The 17,958-nt window shown below is 35.3% G+C and overlaps 1 protein-coding gene across 1 annotated transcript in view; it reads left to right on the forward strand.

The window, feature by feature from the left end:
- LOC114648167 (voltage-dependent L-type calcium channel subunit alpha-1S-like) overlaps positions 1-17,958 on the forward strand; it is a 99,211-nt gene that overhangs the window by 34,822 nt on the left and 46,431 nt on the right. The window contains exons 10-18 of the mRNA XM_028797039.2: positions 2,787-2,947; positions 4,481-4,706; positions 7,065-7,272; positions 8,021-8,141; positions 10,315-10,429; positions 11,516-11,612; positions 13,664-13,733; positions 13,823-13,955; positions 16,072-16,201. Of these exons, the coding sequence (XP_028652872.1) occupies positions 2,787-2,947; positions 4,481-4,706; positions 7,065-7,272; positions 8,021-8,141; positions 10,315-10,429; positions 11,516-11,612; positions 13,664-13,733; positions 13,823-13,955; positions 16,072-16,201 (1,261 nt within the window). The remainder of the gene's footprint in view (positions 1-2,786; positions 2,948-4,480; positions 4,707-7,064; positions 7,273-8,020; positions 8,142-10,314; positions 10,430-11,515; positions 11,613-13,663; positions 13,734-13,822; positions 13,956-16,071; positions 16,202-17,958) is intronic.

Raw genomic sequence — 17,958 nt, forward strand, 5'->3', positions numbered from 1 at the left:
GCATAAAGAATATCCATCCATCCATCCATTTTCCAACCCGCTGAATCTGAACACAGGGTCACGGGGGTCTGCTGGAGCCAATCCCAGCCAACACAGGGCACGAGCCAATCCCGGGCAGGGTGCCAACCCACCACAGGACACACACAAACACAACCACACACCAAGCACACACTAGGGCCAATTTAGAATGAAAGGTTGCCATGTACTTGTGTTTAGAGTTAACACATTAAACTAAGTTGTAAGTCAAAGGAGAATAACCAAACTTTGAAGATAAAATCACACAGTAATAATTTGAAATTATGAGATAAATACACATGAGCCCCTGAGCAAAGAGCCTTAAGTACAGACATAACTGTGAAGTGAGGAAACAAAGCAATAAGTTCTAGTACAGATATTTCCTTGTAAATTCTAAGCTATCTATAAAACACAGTTGACAGTTGTTCTTGCCATGTGTCTGAAATTTAGATGATGTTGGAATAATGGGCAGATATTGGAGGTTAAGTTTCAAAATAGGGTCAGTTTTAGTTACATATGAAGTATTAGCTGAAGTATCTGGTGCTGCCTGGGTATATGGTATAGGTATAATTGGTTCAGGAAAGAAAGCAAATATTTGTGTTTTTTGAACGTTGACCCTTTCTATGCTTTCATGAGTTAATAATTTGTTCTTTTTGTGTGTGATTGGATTCCATAAATTGTAGAAATTCCTTGCTAGGTTGTAACCTTGAACATTACTTCTTTGTATTTCCTGTTTTAGTGTGGTTTCATGGATAAGATGTTTAATCTCACATTAGTAAACTGGATGTCTTATTGAATAATTGAACCATTGTTATGGCATGTAACCTGGGCATCTCTACCTGTGTTTGCATTGTTCCTTCTATTGAACCCTAATCATGATGAAACTTTTGAAACTACTTAAATTCTGCATGTTAAGTTGGGTTAACTGTAATATTCATTCATAATTTCATGAACATCCAATCAACTAATTCAGAGTAATGATGATTTTTGTGGGGTTGTCCCTCCCATTATGACTCCCCAATGAAATTCATGAAATGCCACAAAGCTTATCTTTTAAATTACACGAATAATAATGTAAATGCAACATTTTGCAAAAGTAGACATAGCTGTTTTTTTTTAGAGAAATTTGACTTTTGGTTTTGGTCCACCATCACAACTCAACAAACCTGCAGTAATTTCCATTAAAGTCAAGTTTTTAACTTGTATCACCATTAATATGCATGCAAAATTTCACAAAGTTTAAGTGGTGCATTTTACACACCCCACCCCATCCATTACAACCACTTTTCCAATGAACTTTTTAAAATGTCATGTAGTCTAGATGTTAAATTTGCTCAGCTTTATTATACATGTAAAATTTGATTAAGAGTGACACAGCTCTTTTGGATTAATGAATATATTTAGGGTTGCCCTCTCATCACTGAATTTTGAGTTGGACCAACAGCAACTATCATGCAAAATTTTATGAAAATCAGTTTAGCTGTTTTTGTATGATTAGCAAACAAACTAGCGAACAGAAAAGATGTAATCTCAGGGTTAAAATGAGGTCCTTAGTGTGTAAAACTCATAAATAACATTAAACAAAGCGAAAAAAATTTAAAAAAACAAAGGGTATTATGATTTTGTTTATATAGATTATATTATCTTCCTAGTAAAATGCTTGCTAAAGACACAACTCTTTTTGTGACCCTTTTTCATTGGTAGTAATAAGTTAGATTGCAATCACTCAGTTCAAATTCCAACACCTGAATTGAATCACAATGAAGTTAAACAAAAGCTTCAACAATAGTTTTATTGCAGTATTTCTTGAAAGCATAATATAAGCGCTATATCTCTATTTTCAATTTGCATTAAGTTACAACCATTTTAAAGTCTACATAGAGTGACAGTTAAAAACAACTTTGGGAGTCTTCTTAGGAATAAATGTCTTGTTCAAAGAGGACAACTGGAAAGGACCAAATATATACAATTAACTGGTTTAAATTTTATTTTACATTTGAAATGAAGGATTTTGCTGAGACAACTAAATATTAAAAGGAAAAGATATCTTTAGTAATAAAGAGGAACATATTGGTGGGGCAGCTAGGATTATGTATTAAATATGCTGCTTGTTTGTTATACATACTCATAAACCTGTAACAGCAAGTATCTTAATGTTTTCTCATTCTGAGAATCAGTTTTCCTTCATCCAGCCATTCATTTGCTGAACTTGCTTTATCCAACAGCATGGTTTCAGAGCTGGAGTCTATTGCAGTGGTATATAGTATAAGACAAGGATCAGCCATGAAGGTGATTTTACTTCTATATACGACACAGTCGCACACACCCACACTCACTCATGGCAGGCCAATTTAGAGTCTCCGGCTTGCTTAACTGGAACATTTTTGGTATCTGAGACAAAAGTAGAGTCTTCTTCTTCTTCTTTCAGCTGCTCCCGTTAGGGGTTGCCACAGTGGATCACCTTCTTCCATATCTTTCTGTCCTCTGCATCTTATTCTGTTACACCCATCACCTGCATGTCCTCTCTCACCACATCCATAAACCTTCTCTTAGGCCTTTTTCTCTTCCCTGGCAGCTCTATCCTTAGCATTCTTCTCCTAATATACTTAGCATCTCTCCTCTGCACATGTCCAAACCAACGCAATCTCATACCTTAAAAAAACTCTAAAATTTAGAAGAAATTGCAAAAAATCATGAAGTGACTAAGCTGGAAATCCACAGTTAAATGAAGTGAATGTTTTAACAAGATCCTTTCTGCCATTCTTTTTTAGACGACAGAGTCGACACTGGCATAGGTGGTTTCGCAGAAAGTGTCGTGTCTGGGTGAAGTCCAGTTTTTTCTATTGGCTTGTGATCTTGCTGGTGTTCCTCAACACACTGGCCATTGCAACAGAGCACCATAACCAATCAGATTGGCTTACTAATGTTCAAGGTCAGATATTTGTAATACAAAGTTATAATGAATGTATTAGAGGAGTAGGTTTATAAGTAGTTTACTTATAATTAAATTAGACTGTTTTTGGACTCTATGTGACTTGTCTACAATTGCAACATTTTTTTCTGGTAGCCTCAATTGTTTATGTGAAGAGGTATCCTACCCTAAATGGTAAATCTCACTGCGCTTCTCAGGAATAAACATCCTTTCAAAACAGTCAATGAAATCTAAAACCAGATGTCCATTTGAGGCTCCCTATAACTTCTTAGAGCATGGATGTAAATCCTGAACACATTTTAAGATAGTGAATTGGTCTTAGATACAGACATTATATCCAGATTATTTCCTGAAAATGTTAGACAAAGTAACAGTGCTCACAAAGAAAGTGGAGATTTGATTGTAAAGCTTTATATTTGGTGAATAGTTAAAATGTATGGCAAATGAGTGATGAAATGCAATAAATAAAATGAGTCCTTCAAAGATTTTTATTACATCATTTTATTTAAAGCACTTCTACTTAACAATATAATTTATTTTTTCAGTCCTATATATCAGGGTAGCCAACTCCAATCCTGAAGAGCCATAGTGGATGCATGTTTTTGTTCCAACCCAGTTGCTTAATTAGAAGCCAATCCTCACCATTAACAGATCTTATTTAATTTCATGGCTCGTTAGTGTTTTACCTCTACCATGTCAGTTCTTTCTTAAATCATAGATTTTGTTTTCCTTTCTAATGATACATGTATCATTTATTTTGAAGCCTAAAACAAATGAGTAATTTTCAGTTCTTCACTTTCCCTTCAGTTTCCTTCTGAGTATTTAATCAAACCAAATTGTGAATGATAAATGATGGAAATGGAGACAAGCTAGATGTAGAATTGTTGATTCCTTTGTCATTTGCATCTTATTGCTAATACGGACCAGTTAAAACAACAGATACAGCTGTTTAAGAGTAAAATAAGCAATTAAGGGTTCACAATTTTAACAAGAAAGACAACAAAAAAGAATCAGAAAAATGTTACTTGAGCAATAAGTACTACATCAGCAGTGAATGATTTCTCTTGAAGCAATTGGGTTAGAACAAAAACCTGAAGCCATGGTAGCTCTCCAGGACCAACGTTGTTCACTTCATATTTAAAGGGTCTGAGTCTTAAAAAGCAAATAAATTAAGTGAAGTTAATTAGTAGCAAAAACTAGTCACTAATTAAGAAAATGGTTAGATTGAAAACCTGTAACCAACTGTGGCTCTCCAGGATTGGAGTTGGCCACCCTTGCTATATACACTGTACTGATTATAGATTAAGGAAATCCAGAAGCAGAATGTAATTCAGCATCATTATTGTTTTCCACCTGCTCTATGAGGAGGCCTGCAGTTGATAATAATCCTTTATATTTAAATTTGTAAGAAAGATTATTTTCTTTCACAGTGGTATAGAGTAACATTGAATGGGTTATGGCTTTAACTAGAGTGAAACATGCTAGATTACTATACCTGCAAAGTTTAACTTTGTTCTTTTATTCCCTATACAGACACTGCTAACAAAGTTCTTCTGTCATTGTTCACTGCTGAGATGATACTCAAGATGTATGCACTGGGGTTCCAGTCTTACTTCATGTCCCTGTTTAATCGATTTGATTGTTTTGTGGTCTGCATTGGTATAGTGGAGCTGATCCTGGTTGAAATCAATGTAATGTCACCTCTAGGCATTTCCGTTTTGAGGTGTATCCGGTTACTTCGCATCTTTAAAATCACCAGGTGAGCAGCCACAGACAGAACTGGAATAATAAAGATCAGAAAGAAAAGTAAAGAGTAGTATCTCTCAAGTGACTTGACTGCTTCACAGTCATTACTGGGCATTTCCATAGAACAGATCTGCATGTTATGTCATGATTAATTATAATCTCTGTGTTTCACAAATATGTAACTAGTAGCCATCTTCTTATTCACTAGGTGAGATGCTTACTGTCATGTTAGAAGTCATTTAAACCATGAATTCTTTCATCTGACTGCCACTGATGAATTTTTCAAATATTCAATTTCTACAGTGCTGCATTAAAATAATAAAGGACAAAACCCAATAAAAGTGTACATATTTGTATATAAATCTGTTATCTTCTCAATAACACTGTGGCCCATTTTGGGGAGGAGTACAAAGAGGAGTACAAAGTATTAAAGATGTAGTAAGCTAATTAAATAAAATCAAAATTCTAAATCATCTCTAGACTTACATATACAGGTGCTTGAAACCTATCTACCATGTGTGGTGTCTAAAGCACAACATAGTATCTCACTCTTTCCACCTTTTCACATTCTCCTACTTGCTAAACACTTGTCAACATAAATTCTACTGGCCTCAAGTTGGTCATGGTCATATGAAACTGTAAATTGCTTACAGGCTGCTCTTAGAGCTCCCACTACCTGTCCGAGGTGTCCCTGCCATTCTGAAATATATTAGAAAGTAATAGGGAGCCACTTATAGGCTTGACAGACTCCTACTCCATTTTCTTTGTTTTCATCCAAAAGTCTTCCATCCAAATCTAAACCCCAGGTCAATATTTTAAAAGCTTAATCCATTATAGATCAACAGAGTACTAGAGTGCTACACTATCTATCTATCTATCTATCTATCTATCTATCTATCTATCTATCTATCTATCTATCTATCTATCTATCTATCTATCTATCTATCTATCTATCTATCTATCTATCTATCTATCTATCTATCTAGAATTTGTCCACCATGAGACTGTAGAGCAAGCTACCTGTAGTGCAGTTAACCTGCTGCTATAATAAATAAACATATTAATTATAGTATGTAAGGGTGGCATTTTCCCCTTTTGGTATTTCAGATGACAGATAAGGATTTTTTTTCAGATAGTTTTAGGAAATTAGTCATCCAATCAAATTATCAATACATGTAATACTTTTGTTTCGTCTTCAGTATAGATACAGTATATACAGTATCTGCTTATTGTTTCTGTAACTATGAAAGTTAATCCTATATGCTCAATAAGAATTTGATTAATTGGCTGCATGCATAAACAGAATACGAGGGAATAAAAAATCATGATTTTATTTGTAGCTTGTATTTTACATTCTTTTTTCAAATGAAAGCAAACATGAGTGAGCATTAATCAAGTATATTTTTAAGTGTTTGACACCATTTTGATTTGCCGAATTTATACTTACAGTATGTTGCTCAAATGGGCATAACTGTCAAATGGGAATGCATTTTACATGAAGTGAAATGGATCATTGCAAAAATGAGTTACTTAACATATCAAATCACCCTATATTCTGACAGGTATTTACTGCACTTCATCAGGTCATATTCATTTACAACACTGATCTCATTCCAAAGATAACTTTACACAATACAGCATACAGAAAAGATACTGTAAATAATATGATCAAAAGCATACATTGCATTCAGGTTAAAAGATATGAGTAAACGCAGGTAACACAACTAACCTAAGAAACAATCTAATAATTAATCACCCTTATTTTCAATTCTATACAAATGTAAAGATTCTGTATTATCTAATAAATCTTTTGCTTAAAATTCTCATTTGATGCTTTACTGCAGTTACTTAAATGAAAAACAAAAATATACAATAATATCTTTCCAAAACATAACAGATTAAAAAAAGTTAATGACACCTATTACAGTGCAATCATTTAACCAACCTACTTCCTATACAAGTTGTCCTTTGTTATTAAGGTTATTGGAGAAGGTGGCTTCACTAAAATTAGATTGTATTATAAAACTGACTTAATCAGATGCTGCTGTGGGTCACTGCAGGTGCCATTTTTATTTCAGGAGAAACACTAACCAACAGCACCAGACCAAATGTGAACTCCAGATTCCAGTATCTCTTAGTTTATATTGCTTCTTCATAGAAGTGCATCCATTTCCTAATGTAAAGTAATGCTTTTTCGCATCTAGAGAAATATTTTTTCTTTATGTAATTTAAACGCATCAGCCTATATTAAATATTCAATTAAAGATCTTGTGAATTTAAACTCACATTTATTTTTGTTTTTTTTTGATAAAACTCTTAAAACTGAGCAAAAAATACTATTTTAGTATACATTGACTTTTAACTCTTGCAGATACTGGACTTCTCTAAGCAACCTGGTGGCTTCATTACTCAATTCAGTACGTTCCATTGCCTCACTACTGCTCCTCCTTTTTCTTTTCATCATCATCTTCTCACTCCTTGGTATGCAAGTGTTTGGGGGCAAGTACAACTTTGAAGACACTGAGGTTCGTCGCAGCACCTTTGACACTTTCCCTCAGGCCCTCATCAGTGTCTTCCAGGTACAAGCTTGAAGTAAAAACTTTTATTTTAGAATTGCCAGGAAGCTGATAAGCATGTGTATGGTCTGCACAGTCTCCATAATTATGTGATTACAACAAAAGTGTTTTTTATTAATTATTCGTAAGAGCTACTAGAAAATAAAGGTTACAGGTATCTGCCCTAGTTGTGAAATAGGATTTTCCAGGCCAAATCTAAAGATTTGAGCTGAAAGTAAAGTTAGGTCTACTTGGATCTCTACCAGTAAGGTAAGATTTTTTTATAATGTGTAGCTGCAAAACTTTAATCAAAAATATGTCTCTGGAAGCTTACTCTTTGAGTAATTAAGAAACACAGTGTCTGAAAGTACATGTAACAGCTGATTGCTTTAGTGCCATAAACTGAAAGAATTCACAATTTTGTATATTTTTTTATTATTACATATTTGGCAAAAACATTTACCAAATGTCACTTGTAACATCAGCATACTTTGCAATTGTTTATATTTTATTTTGTGCAGGTTAATTGATTTGTTGAGGGTCACATAGTTAAACAGAGGAAGAGACTGAACCAGCAACCTGTTTAAACTTCAGTGCCAATACACCACATTGCCCGTTTTTTCAAATATAGACAGTTCTAAACAGAATTCATTATAGAATGACTAAAACACAAAGTGCCAAATATATTGTACTGTATATGATTTGAACAAATAAATAAACCAGTGTAAAAAAAGGCCAGGTGAAAGTATCATTGTTTCTTCTTTTTGTTTAGATTCTCACAGGGGAAGACTGGAATTCAGTAATGTACAATGGGATTATGGCCTATGGGGGGCCTACTTTCCCAGGAGTACTTGTCTGCATCTATTTCATCATCCTCTTTGTCTGTGGGAACTGTATCCTCAAATGGTCATGTCATTAAATAATTACATTTTATTGGTATTATTAGAATGATGTTATTTTCATGATGAAACATTTTATGAGTTAATACTTTAATAGCAGCTTATGCTGCCTATGGATGCAGTTGTATGTCGAATAGATCACGAATACACCTCTGTGAGCTAGAGAAATAAATACAGTCTTCAGCATCCTGAAAAATATCACCAGCTGTCAGCTTTGGTATGTGAGCCATTCAGTTTAAACAAGGATTATGTATCCATAAAGGTGTGCTTCTTTCACAGATTATGAAACGATGCTGTGACTGTGCAGAGTGTCATCCCTTCTTATTTTAGGCATTCACAAATAACACTTGATTTTAACCTTCATTTGAGTTACTGTGCATGCTCCTAGACTAAAACCAGTATACCAAAAACCATGAGAGTCACTTGTGGCTTTAAATTAAGTGGATCTAAGAATGGCTATTAATGGATAGGAAGAGGTGTGGTTAAAATAAGGGAGGATCAAAGCTCAAGTAGTACATACATAACTAAACTTGTAAATAAATTAGGGGTCAAAAGTAGGATTAGAAAACAATAGCAAATGAGTGAAACAGAAAACAATCAGGAAACAATCAGAAAATGAATCAACAGAGTCAAGAGGCAAGCAGTCCATCCCAAGTCACATTTTCAACTTCTTCATTATTGTGCAGGTAGCTGAATATGAATATTGGAGACTAAGTCAAGTGTGGGAGGTTAAGAACTGTTAATGTTTTGTTTAATTTATGAATTCTTTAATAACAGATGGCTAACCACAGAAAACAGAGACATTATTAGCATAATCAGAAACGTTAGTATCTTGTCACAAAACAATCAAGAATTTATTACAAATTGAGAAAGTAATGTCATGATAAGAAACAGACTTATGATGTTAAAAAACAAAGACAAATTTAAAACTTAAGCGAGATTATTCATAGAAAAAGGTTAAAAACATGATTATCAAAAATCAAAATCTATTGTGAACCATACTTTCTAAAGAATTGCCTTCACCAAGGAATTGGTGGTGGTTTAGGGTGAAAAGTACAAATATCCAAGAGAGGCTTGGAGTGGAGCCACTGACCTTTTGCATCAAGAGGAGCTAATTCAAGTGTTTGGGTATCTCCCTTTGGAGGTTTTATGGCCATAACCAGCTAGGAGGAGACCCTAGTGAAGAACCCAGGGCTCACTGGGAGGGTTATATCTCCCAGATGGCCTTGGATCACCTTTGGATCCCACAGTATGAGTTGGCAAGTGTAACTGTCGAAAGGGACATAAGGACCTCACTGCTAAGACTGTTGCACCAGTAACATGGTCTCAGACAAATGGTGGAACATGAGAAATGATGAGATGAGAAGGTATTGCATAGACTAAGGCAAAACATGAAGCAACTTTAATTGAGCATAAAATGGGGGCCAAGGTCAATATTAAACATACAGCGTAATGACACATAGCAACAGCAGACAATGCAAACTAAAAAAGGAACTGGTCAAGAGTGTGAAGAGTTAGGTGTCATGAAAATTTTGTTTAATGCTTCAGTTTGTTTTGCCCTTATATGTAGACAAGAATATGGACTTAACAAGTTCTCACTATATTCAAGTGGGTTTTCTTAAAGAACTCTATGTTTTTTTTCTCAAATCCCAAAAATATGCATGCTACAGTAGATTGATGACTATTGAATGACCAAGTGTCAGTGAAAGTGAGAATGGTGTGTATCTGAGTTTACTTTTGAAAGATCTAATAATCTTTTGCTTCCCTTTGTATATTAAATTTTTGCATTGTGTGGGATGTTCTATTCAAGTCTTCTAGCCTTGCAAAAATATAACGTGTATTATATATCAATTGTTTTTGTTGTTGTTCTGATCAAAATTCCACCTTATAGATGGTAGACTCATATAACATTTTAATATTACCAACCCTGTTCCTTGTAATCAGTATTTTTGTTATCAATGTATAATAATTTGTAATCAATGTATAATAGTAACTGTCTTCATAGTGAGTATTTTCTTTACTATGATAATTTCTTATAGTAATATACAGAATAGTACATTTCCCATCCTTAAAGATATTTATATTTCTTCAGGTACAATTGAACTATGTTGTTAAAATACAAAAGCCATATTCGATGAGATGTTTTTCTTAGTCACCATAACTTCAGATATCCTGCTGAATGTCTTCTTAGCCATTGCTGTGGACAACCTGGCAGAGGCAGAAAGTCTAACCTCAGCACAGAAAGAGAAGGCTGCAGAGAAAAAACGGAGGAAAATGGCAAGGTGAGGACTAATGAAACCTACAATTTATAACAACTGAACATCTATTAAATAAGATACATTTGATATCTGTTGTGGTTTTCTTAAACCAAATAGTCAGTAGTCAAAGTTGTTCTGAATGAATCACCCAAGACAAAAAGATTAAATGCCTTTTGTTTTGATAAGGACAATTCAAAAACTGACCAGAAGATTAAAAAGAGGGTTTCCAAAACAAGTAGTAAAAACATAAGTAATAAAAGTTATTAAAAAAATCAAAAATACTACAAGGCAGGAAAAAGAGTAAAAAATACAAGTGCAAGTGCAAGCCAACATGTCTATGATTTTCAACCTTTAGGATTTTTTTTTCATTCCATAATATTTTATTTTACAGTCTTGGGGTTTTGGATCACAGATAATCCAGATTAATAATTTTGCTGGACCAATGTTAATTTTTATCATTTTGTTTTTAATGGTCACACCTTTTTGTGGCTCTATTGCCATATCACAACAGCTGCTGCAAGGGTGTGTGGCTTCTGGAAGATTGTGGATATCTCCTAAAGAAACTTAGTGTGCATTTCTCTATAGTTGTTTTTGTCATTTCTGCTCCTGGGTAAGCTTATTTTGACTTTTGGTTAATGTATTTCATTGACTTACTGGTATGCACATTAGCTAAGTTTTTGACTCATGTTTATCTCCTAGTCCCCTATCCTGTTTTGTGGTCTGTCTTCCTTCCATTCTTATGGCAATACAGATGTTAGGAATACATCCAAATGCTTGTATGCAAACCGAAGCATACTACTATCTTTTATAAGCAGACGTGATGACACAACATATCACAGGACTTTCATGTCTCATGATGATGTGGCACCTGTAAACACAACAATAAAATTATTTGTTAATAGCAGATTTAAAGGTGGAGCTGCAACATAAAATATCACATTCTAAACCAACTAACAAAGATTACGAAAGACACTATGTAATACTTGTAAAAATAAAATGAACACAACATCTGCTCTTTACTTTCACTGCTCCTTTTTGCTCTGTGTATAGTTCAGCACATGATACTAATGAGATTTGTTGCACTTATTCAAACTTTCCTCTTATATGCAGAGCCAACAAACCTGAAAAGTCAGAAGAAGAGAAGCTGCTTTTGGCAAAGAAATTAGAGCAAAAAGCAAGAGGAGAAGGAATTCCAACCACTGCAAAGGTAAAAAGGGTGTTATGCACTTCTCAGTATTCTGCTCGAGAAAGCAACACTTATTTAGTCTTGTTTACATGAAGGGGACCACTCAAGACATCCAAACAAATTAGAGGACTTTTATTGTTTTGACATTGCGAAATCTGACAATTGGCAAACATTGTATTGTCTGTTATCTGTCCTACTGGAGCATGTATATGAAAACAATATAATCAGCATATGAACATTATCCAGTTAGTATATAGGTCATTATACAAATGCATGAGACCCACTTCCATCACCTCTTAATGGCTGCCTCATTACTAGGTGATGAATATAATTACAAATTTAAGCAATATGTGATCTTAAGAAGGCAGAGAAAAAGTAGCAGAGAACATTTTAAATCATTCATTCATTCAATTTCCAAACACACTTATTCCAATATGGAATAAGATACTCTATTGGATGCTAAAGATTATCCTGCAGCACCTAGTACAAGTCAGGAACCACCCCTGGATGGAGTGCCAGTACATCATAAAGCACAGTCATACACACAAACACATTCACTAGCACAATTTCCAGACACTTATTAATTTAATCTGCACTTATTTCAGATGTTGAAGCAAACTTGACAACCTGATAAGAATATGCAAACCTAAAGTAAAAATTAATAAGGAACTGAAATTGGGTCTCTGGAGCTATGAAATTCATGAAGTCCTTTAGTTTATCCATTATATTAATTTATTTCATCTTAATGTGGTGCACTGTTATAGCAGATATTTCAATTACACATTGATTTTTTTGCTTTGAAGCACAGTGGTGCAGTGACTGCTCTTCATTATTGCTTATTTCATTCTATTGCCATTTTGTGCTTATTCTTTATTGATGACACCATTTTGTATGTTTAATTTCATGTGCACTGTCATTTTGGACAGATTCATTTTGGAATCATGCCCAGATGTGGTGCAGTGCATGTAATAACATGATGTATGGTATTATCATGGTCACACTGTAAAAGAGGGCTGTGAGCATTACATTTAGGAAATTAAAGAAAAGGAGTGGCTAGACACTTATGCTCAAGAAATCAGATAAGTAGGTTCTAATTTTGTTTTCAAGCTAATTAGTTCTAGGACTTTGAGTTTAATGAACAATAAAACTTCTAGGATACTGACATTTGTTCACAACCTTGACTATTCTCCTGATAAACGTCATTGAAATACCTTTGTCACTCAGTCATTCAAACTCTCTAAAAGAACCTGCAACTTAGTTTGAACAAGACAATTCTCATGTTCACACTTTTTTTTTCAAGATACTCTGATTTCCTAATACATCTCCAAATTTTCCTATCTATCTATCTATCTATCTATCTATCTATCTATCTATCTATCTATCTATCTATCTATCTATCTATCTATCTATCTATCTATCTATCTATCTATCTATCTATCTATCTATCTATCTATCTATCTATCTATCTATCTATCTATCTCAAAGGCATGCTTGAATATCTAATTGTGGTTATCTAATTTTCTCATTGTTGCCTATAATTTGCTCTGTATGTTTTAAGTGCGACCAAGTGCATGAATGTACTGTGCAATTGATAGGTGTCCCATCCAACATTACTTTCTGCCTTTTGCACAAAGCTACATGCAACCCTATAAATTGCATTAAATAGCTTAAATGAATAAATAAATGGGTTTCTAAAAAAGTAATATATGGCCTTTAAATTATAACATTTAAAACTGTATTATAATTTGCCACATTTTTTATTCAGGTAATCTTATAGCAATAGGAAAAATATATATATTTTTTGATTAGTTTTGTAAAGATGACAACATATTTGCAAAATATATAGGGACACATTACTAAGAAGCTCCAACAAAACTACATTGATCGGAACCTGCCTGGTATGTTTAATTCAGACTGTCATATTGCATGAGAAGCCCCAGCAGACAATAACTATTTTCTGTTTTTTCTTTAATGGCCACTGTACTTTTAGAGCAACTGTGGAATTTAACTGACCCATCTGTCTATAGTCAGGCTCAGTGTTATTTTTATTAATGTCATGTTCTTTATTTCAGCTCAAAGTGGATGAGTTTGAATCCAATGTCAATGAAATAAAAGATCCCTACCCTTCTGCAGATTTTCCAGGCAAGGATACTTCAGTTGTTCTGGACTGTCCTTCCTTTAGGCAATGGTTACCAATACAATTTTTTTTTCTTTCTTACTTTCTAATTCAGGTGATGATGAGGAAGAAGAGCCTGACATTCCCCTGAGCCCTAGGCCCCGTCCCCTTGCAGAACTACAGCTTAAGGAGAAGGCTGTTCCAATGCCAGAAGCCAGTTCTTTTTTCATTTTTGGGCCACAGAACAAGTGAGTTGTTTTTGGCCTACAGTATGTTCAGTGCTGTAGACAGTGATTTCTATTAAGCGTAGAAAGTGTCACTAGTTTGGGCTCAGTCCCCATATCCTGAATTAACTTCATTGTTTTTCACCTGAAAGTCTAACATTGCTATTTTATAGGAGGATATTATAATAGATGGAAGATGATGAGAACTTTTACATTGCAACCAATTAGATTCTAGGCACAGTATGGCATTAAGGAGGCACTGAAGTGTAGAACGGAATATAGGCAAGTGTTTCATCACTTCTGGAGGCATAAATAACTGGATCATTCTAATTACAGTATATACACTTAGGCAAACAAAAACTGAACATTTCTATAAGACAGAATTTAATCTTTGAATGCAACATAATTTATTATAGCTAAATAATGTAAAAAATTATCATGCCAATTCCAAGCACTACCATTACCACAACACTGGCTTCCATATTTCATTTACTTATCCACAAAGTACAGCTGCTTTGCTCAGGGTCTCTAGACATCACCAACATCAACCTGACCATAAACTTATCTTTCTGTGTGTTGTGTCTACTGATATGTAGGACATATACTGACAGTAAATCATTAACGGTGTACCAAACAATAATCGCTGTACAACCATCACAATTACTAACTTACTTCACTTCAACCACTTCTTCTGTCACAAGCAAACCAATTCTGGCATTAGGTGCACTGGAACAGAATAACATATAACAGTACAATATAAGCCTTGAATTGATTGTTGTTGCTGTTGTTAATTCAATAAAACAGAAAGTAATCCTTGTAAGATTATCTCAGCACTTCTATGTAACTGTAAACTCATTCATCTGTCTATCCATCAACTCATACGTTCATCCACTTTTACTTCCATTATCAAACCTGCTTAATCCAGGTTAGTGTCATTGGGCAAAGTGGAGTTGTGAATCTAAGTACAGACTGAATATGCCTGCTTGAAAATTTAAGTAAGAATTCTTGAGTTTGATTTGTGATTCAACTTTAAATTAAAAGCTATAATAAAATTGCAGTTATTAGTTAACTCTAAACAACATATTTTTGAGAATATGAAAGAAAAAGGAGAACCCGGAAGACCAAAAACATACCCAAAATAGACCCAGGAAAAGCATGCAGACCACGCATAATCAATGACATGGCGTGGAATTTGACTGGAGACTGGACCCATGAAGTAGTAATGGTATCCACGGAAAAACTATCCTATCCATAAAAAGTGGTTAGAGTACTGCAAACAATCAGTCTCTATTGTCTCTGGCACGGTAATTAAAATATTTTAGTAAATTCAAAACTCAGAAGGTAGACTTTTAACTAAAACTGTAGTTCCAGGATACATAATATTTGTTTTAAACTATTTCCACTGGCTTGAACTTCTTACACAATACATATATAGTGGTCTTCTGAGGGAATGACAGGTCGTAACAAAATAAATGTTGTAACGCCAACCCTGCCATCCCCATTTACATCAGACAAAAATAAAGACAGGAAATGCACAATGGCATCAAAACCACAGCAGATCATAGTGTCCTTCAAGGCTGCGACAAAGTAATCTTGTTATTAGATAATATAGGAGCTCCATTTCTGTGATTGATCTGTCATGAAACGATGTCTCCTTCTGGGTGGTTTGCTTCTATGGCCCGGGGACTAGAAGGAACAGAGTTATTTGCCCTCACTGGGCAGATTCCGGGTACTGTATAGGAAAAGGACGACAACGTAGTTAGTGACAGCGCCCATCTGTCGGCCTGGATTAGAACTACATACCTGGGAGGAACTCAGGGAGTGACCCTCTGACGCACAAGCACAACAATATACAGTATATACAAATACTATGGTATTTTGAAAATCTCAGAAAACTGAAATATGTAGACACTTGGTACCTCATCATAATGGCCTAAAAATAAGCCTCCAACTAAAACTAAGACTTAAGGTTTTCCAATAATGCACCAAGTTGATAGTTGCATTTTAAAGCTCAAATATTGCATTTCATTGATGCTTCTTTTGATCCCAGAGTGAACAGAGCTGATGTAAAGCATGTGTTCTCCTCAGATCCCTGTTAACAAGACCATTCTTATTTTTTTTTTTTTTTGTTTCCCACAAGGATTCGGAAGCTGTGTCACCGGATTGTCAATGCCACCACCTTTACCAACTTTATCCTCCTCTTTATTCTGCTGAGCAGTATTTCTTTAGCTGCTGAAGACCCCATCGATCCTGAGTCCTTCAGAAATCAGGTAACATATCCTGTATCCAGCATTTGTTTTGTGCAAATCCCTACACCTATATACTAAAATCATTCATTCTGCGCAAGATGCCCAGCTGAACTGAAAGTGTAGATATAAACTGTAAATATGAACATTTGGAAATGCCCAACTGAACTGAAAGTGTAGTTATAAAAACTGTAAACATGACATAATTGTGAAGTATTCCTGCAAAGCAGCATTGTGCTATAGTCCCTTTTGTTGTAGTCAGGGTGTAGCAGCCTTCAAAAATCACATAAAAAGATTTTCAGTACTTTGTACAAATAAAACACGTTATTTATACAGAAACCGGATGACACTGAAGAGAGTAACACACCTCTGATAATGCAAAGACATGCCTTTGTGTCTTAGTATAAAAAACAAGTTTTACAAAACAACAATTCAACATCCAGGAAATGTGCTAAAGTTATCATGTGTAATACAGTAGATGATGTAAGGAAGTAGATATTCTGATCTTAAAATCCAAAGTCCAAGCAGCAGTGTAAATGTGTGTGAAAGGCGCTATATAGGCGCCCGACCCAACACAGACTTACAACGGAGACACGTGTAAAACAAAAGATAAATTTATTTTTCTTCACCTGTGGGGCATGCCTTCTCCATGTCCCACAGGCACAGCACAGTCCCAAAAAGCACACAAACCCAAAATCAAAACAACAGTACTAAAGTTTTTCCTTCACTCCTCGCAGGCAGCTTCGTCCTCCTCCTCCCGACTCAGGCTCCTGGAGTAGTGGCTGCTGGCCCTTTTATATCTCACCCAGAAGTGCTTCAGGTGCTTGACCACCTGCCTCCGATTGCACCTCCGGGTGTGGCTGAACTACGCCCCAGACGGGCCCAAGAACCCCTGCAGCTCCTTCTGGTGGCCACCCTGCATCCCAACAGGGCTGTGGAGAACTCCATCTCCCCCGGAGCCCTGCGGGTATCTGAGGCACCACAGTCACCCAGGGTGGCTGCCACCACGTGGTCCAGGGGAGGTACTGCATAGCCCATGCTCGTTCCCCTGGAACATATAGAGAAGGGGCGTCCTGGCCGGGCATGGCCCCTGGCTGTCCGTTACACAGGCAAGAACCAAACCTGGGTGGGATGTCAATTGTTGGCATGGCACCTCTCATGCTGAACCAATTTAGAGACATTAATTAACCTAAAATATGCATTTGAGATGTGGCAAAAAAAGGAAGCAGTACGAAGAAGACCCAAACAAACACAGGGAGATTATGTAAACTCAACAAAAACAGTAAAAATTGAAACCAAATCCTTGCATCTGTGAAGTGCTAACCAATGTGTCACCCAATATAAAATATGGACAAGTACATAGAACACTTTAAGATTGTTGGTAAAGAACAAATAATCTGAATATTTTTTATTAAAGGTTTGAAACAAATAACCTATTTTTGAATAGACAAAAGCCATCAATAAAAAAGTTATATTCCATCTGCAAAATATAGAAATACCATATTTAGATTGCTACATAGCACTTTAAAATAAAAAAAACAGACATAGCCTAAGCGGTATCAATTACAAATCCATGCAAGCTTGTGAAGAACAGTTGGTGCATCCTACACAGAATTTGTTGCATTCATCATTAGATGGAAAAGATCAGTGACTGTCACAGTCCCCATGAGCAATTGACCAAAGGAAATAAATGATCCATAGTGTATCTAGTTGACCTTAATACCAATGAAGTGGTGGCGCAGTGGTAGCGCTGCTGCCTCACAGTAAGGAGTTTGCATGTT

The sequence above is a fragment of the Erpetoichthys calabaricus genome, chromosome 3, assembly GCF_900747795.2.
Source record: "Erpetoichthys calabaricus chromosome 3, fErpCal1.3, whole genome shotgun sequence".
In the NCBI taxonomy this organism is placed as follows: domain Eukaryota; kingdom Metazoa; phylum Chordata; class Cladistia; order Polypteriformes; family Polypteridae; genus Erpetoichthys; species Erpetoichthys calabaricus.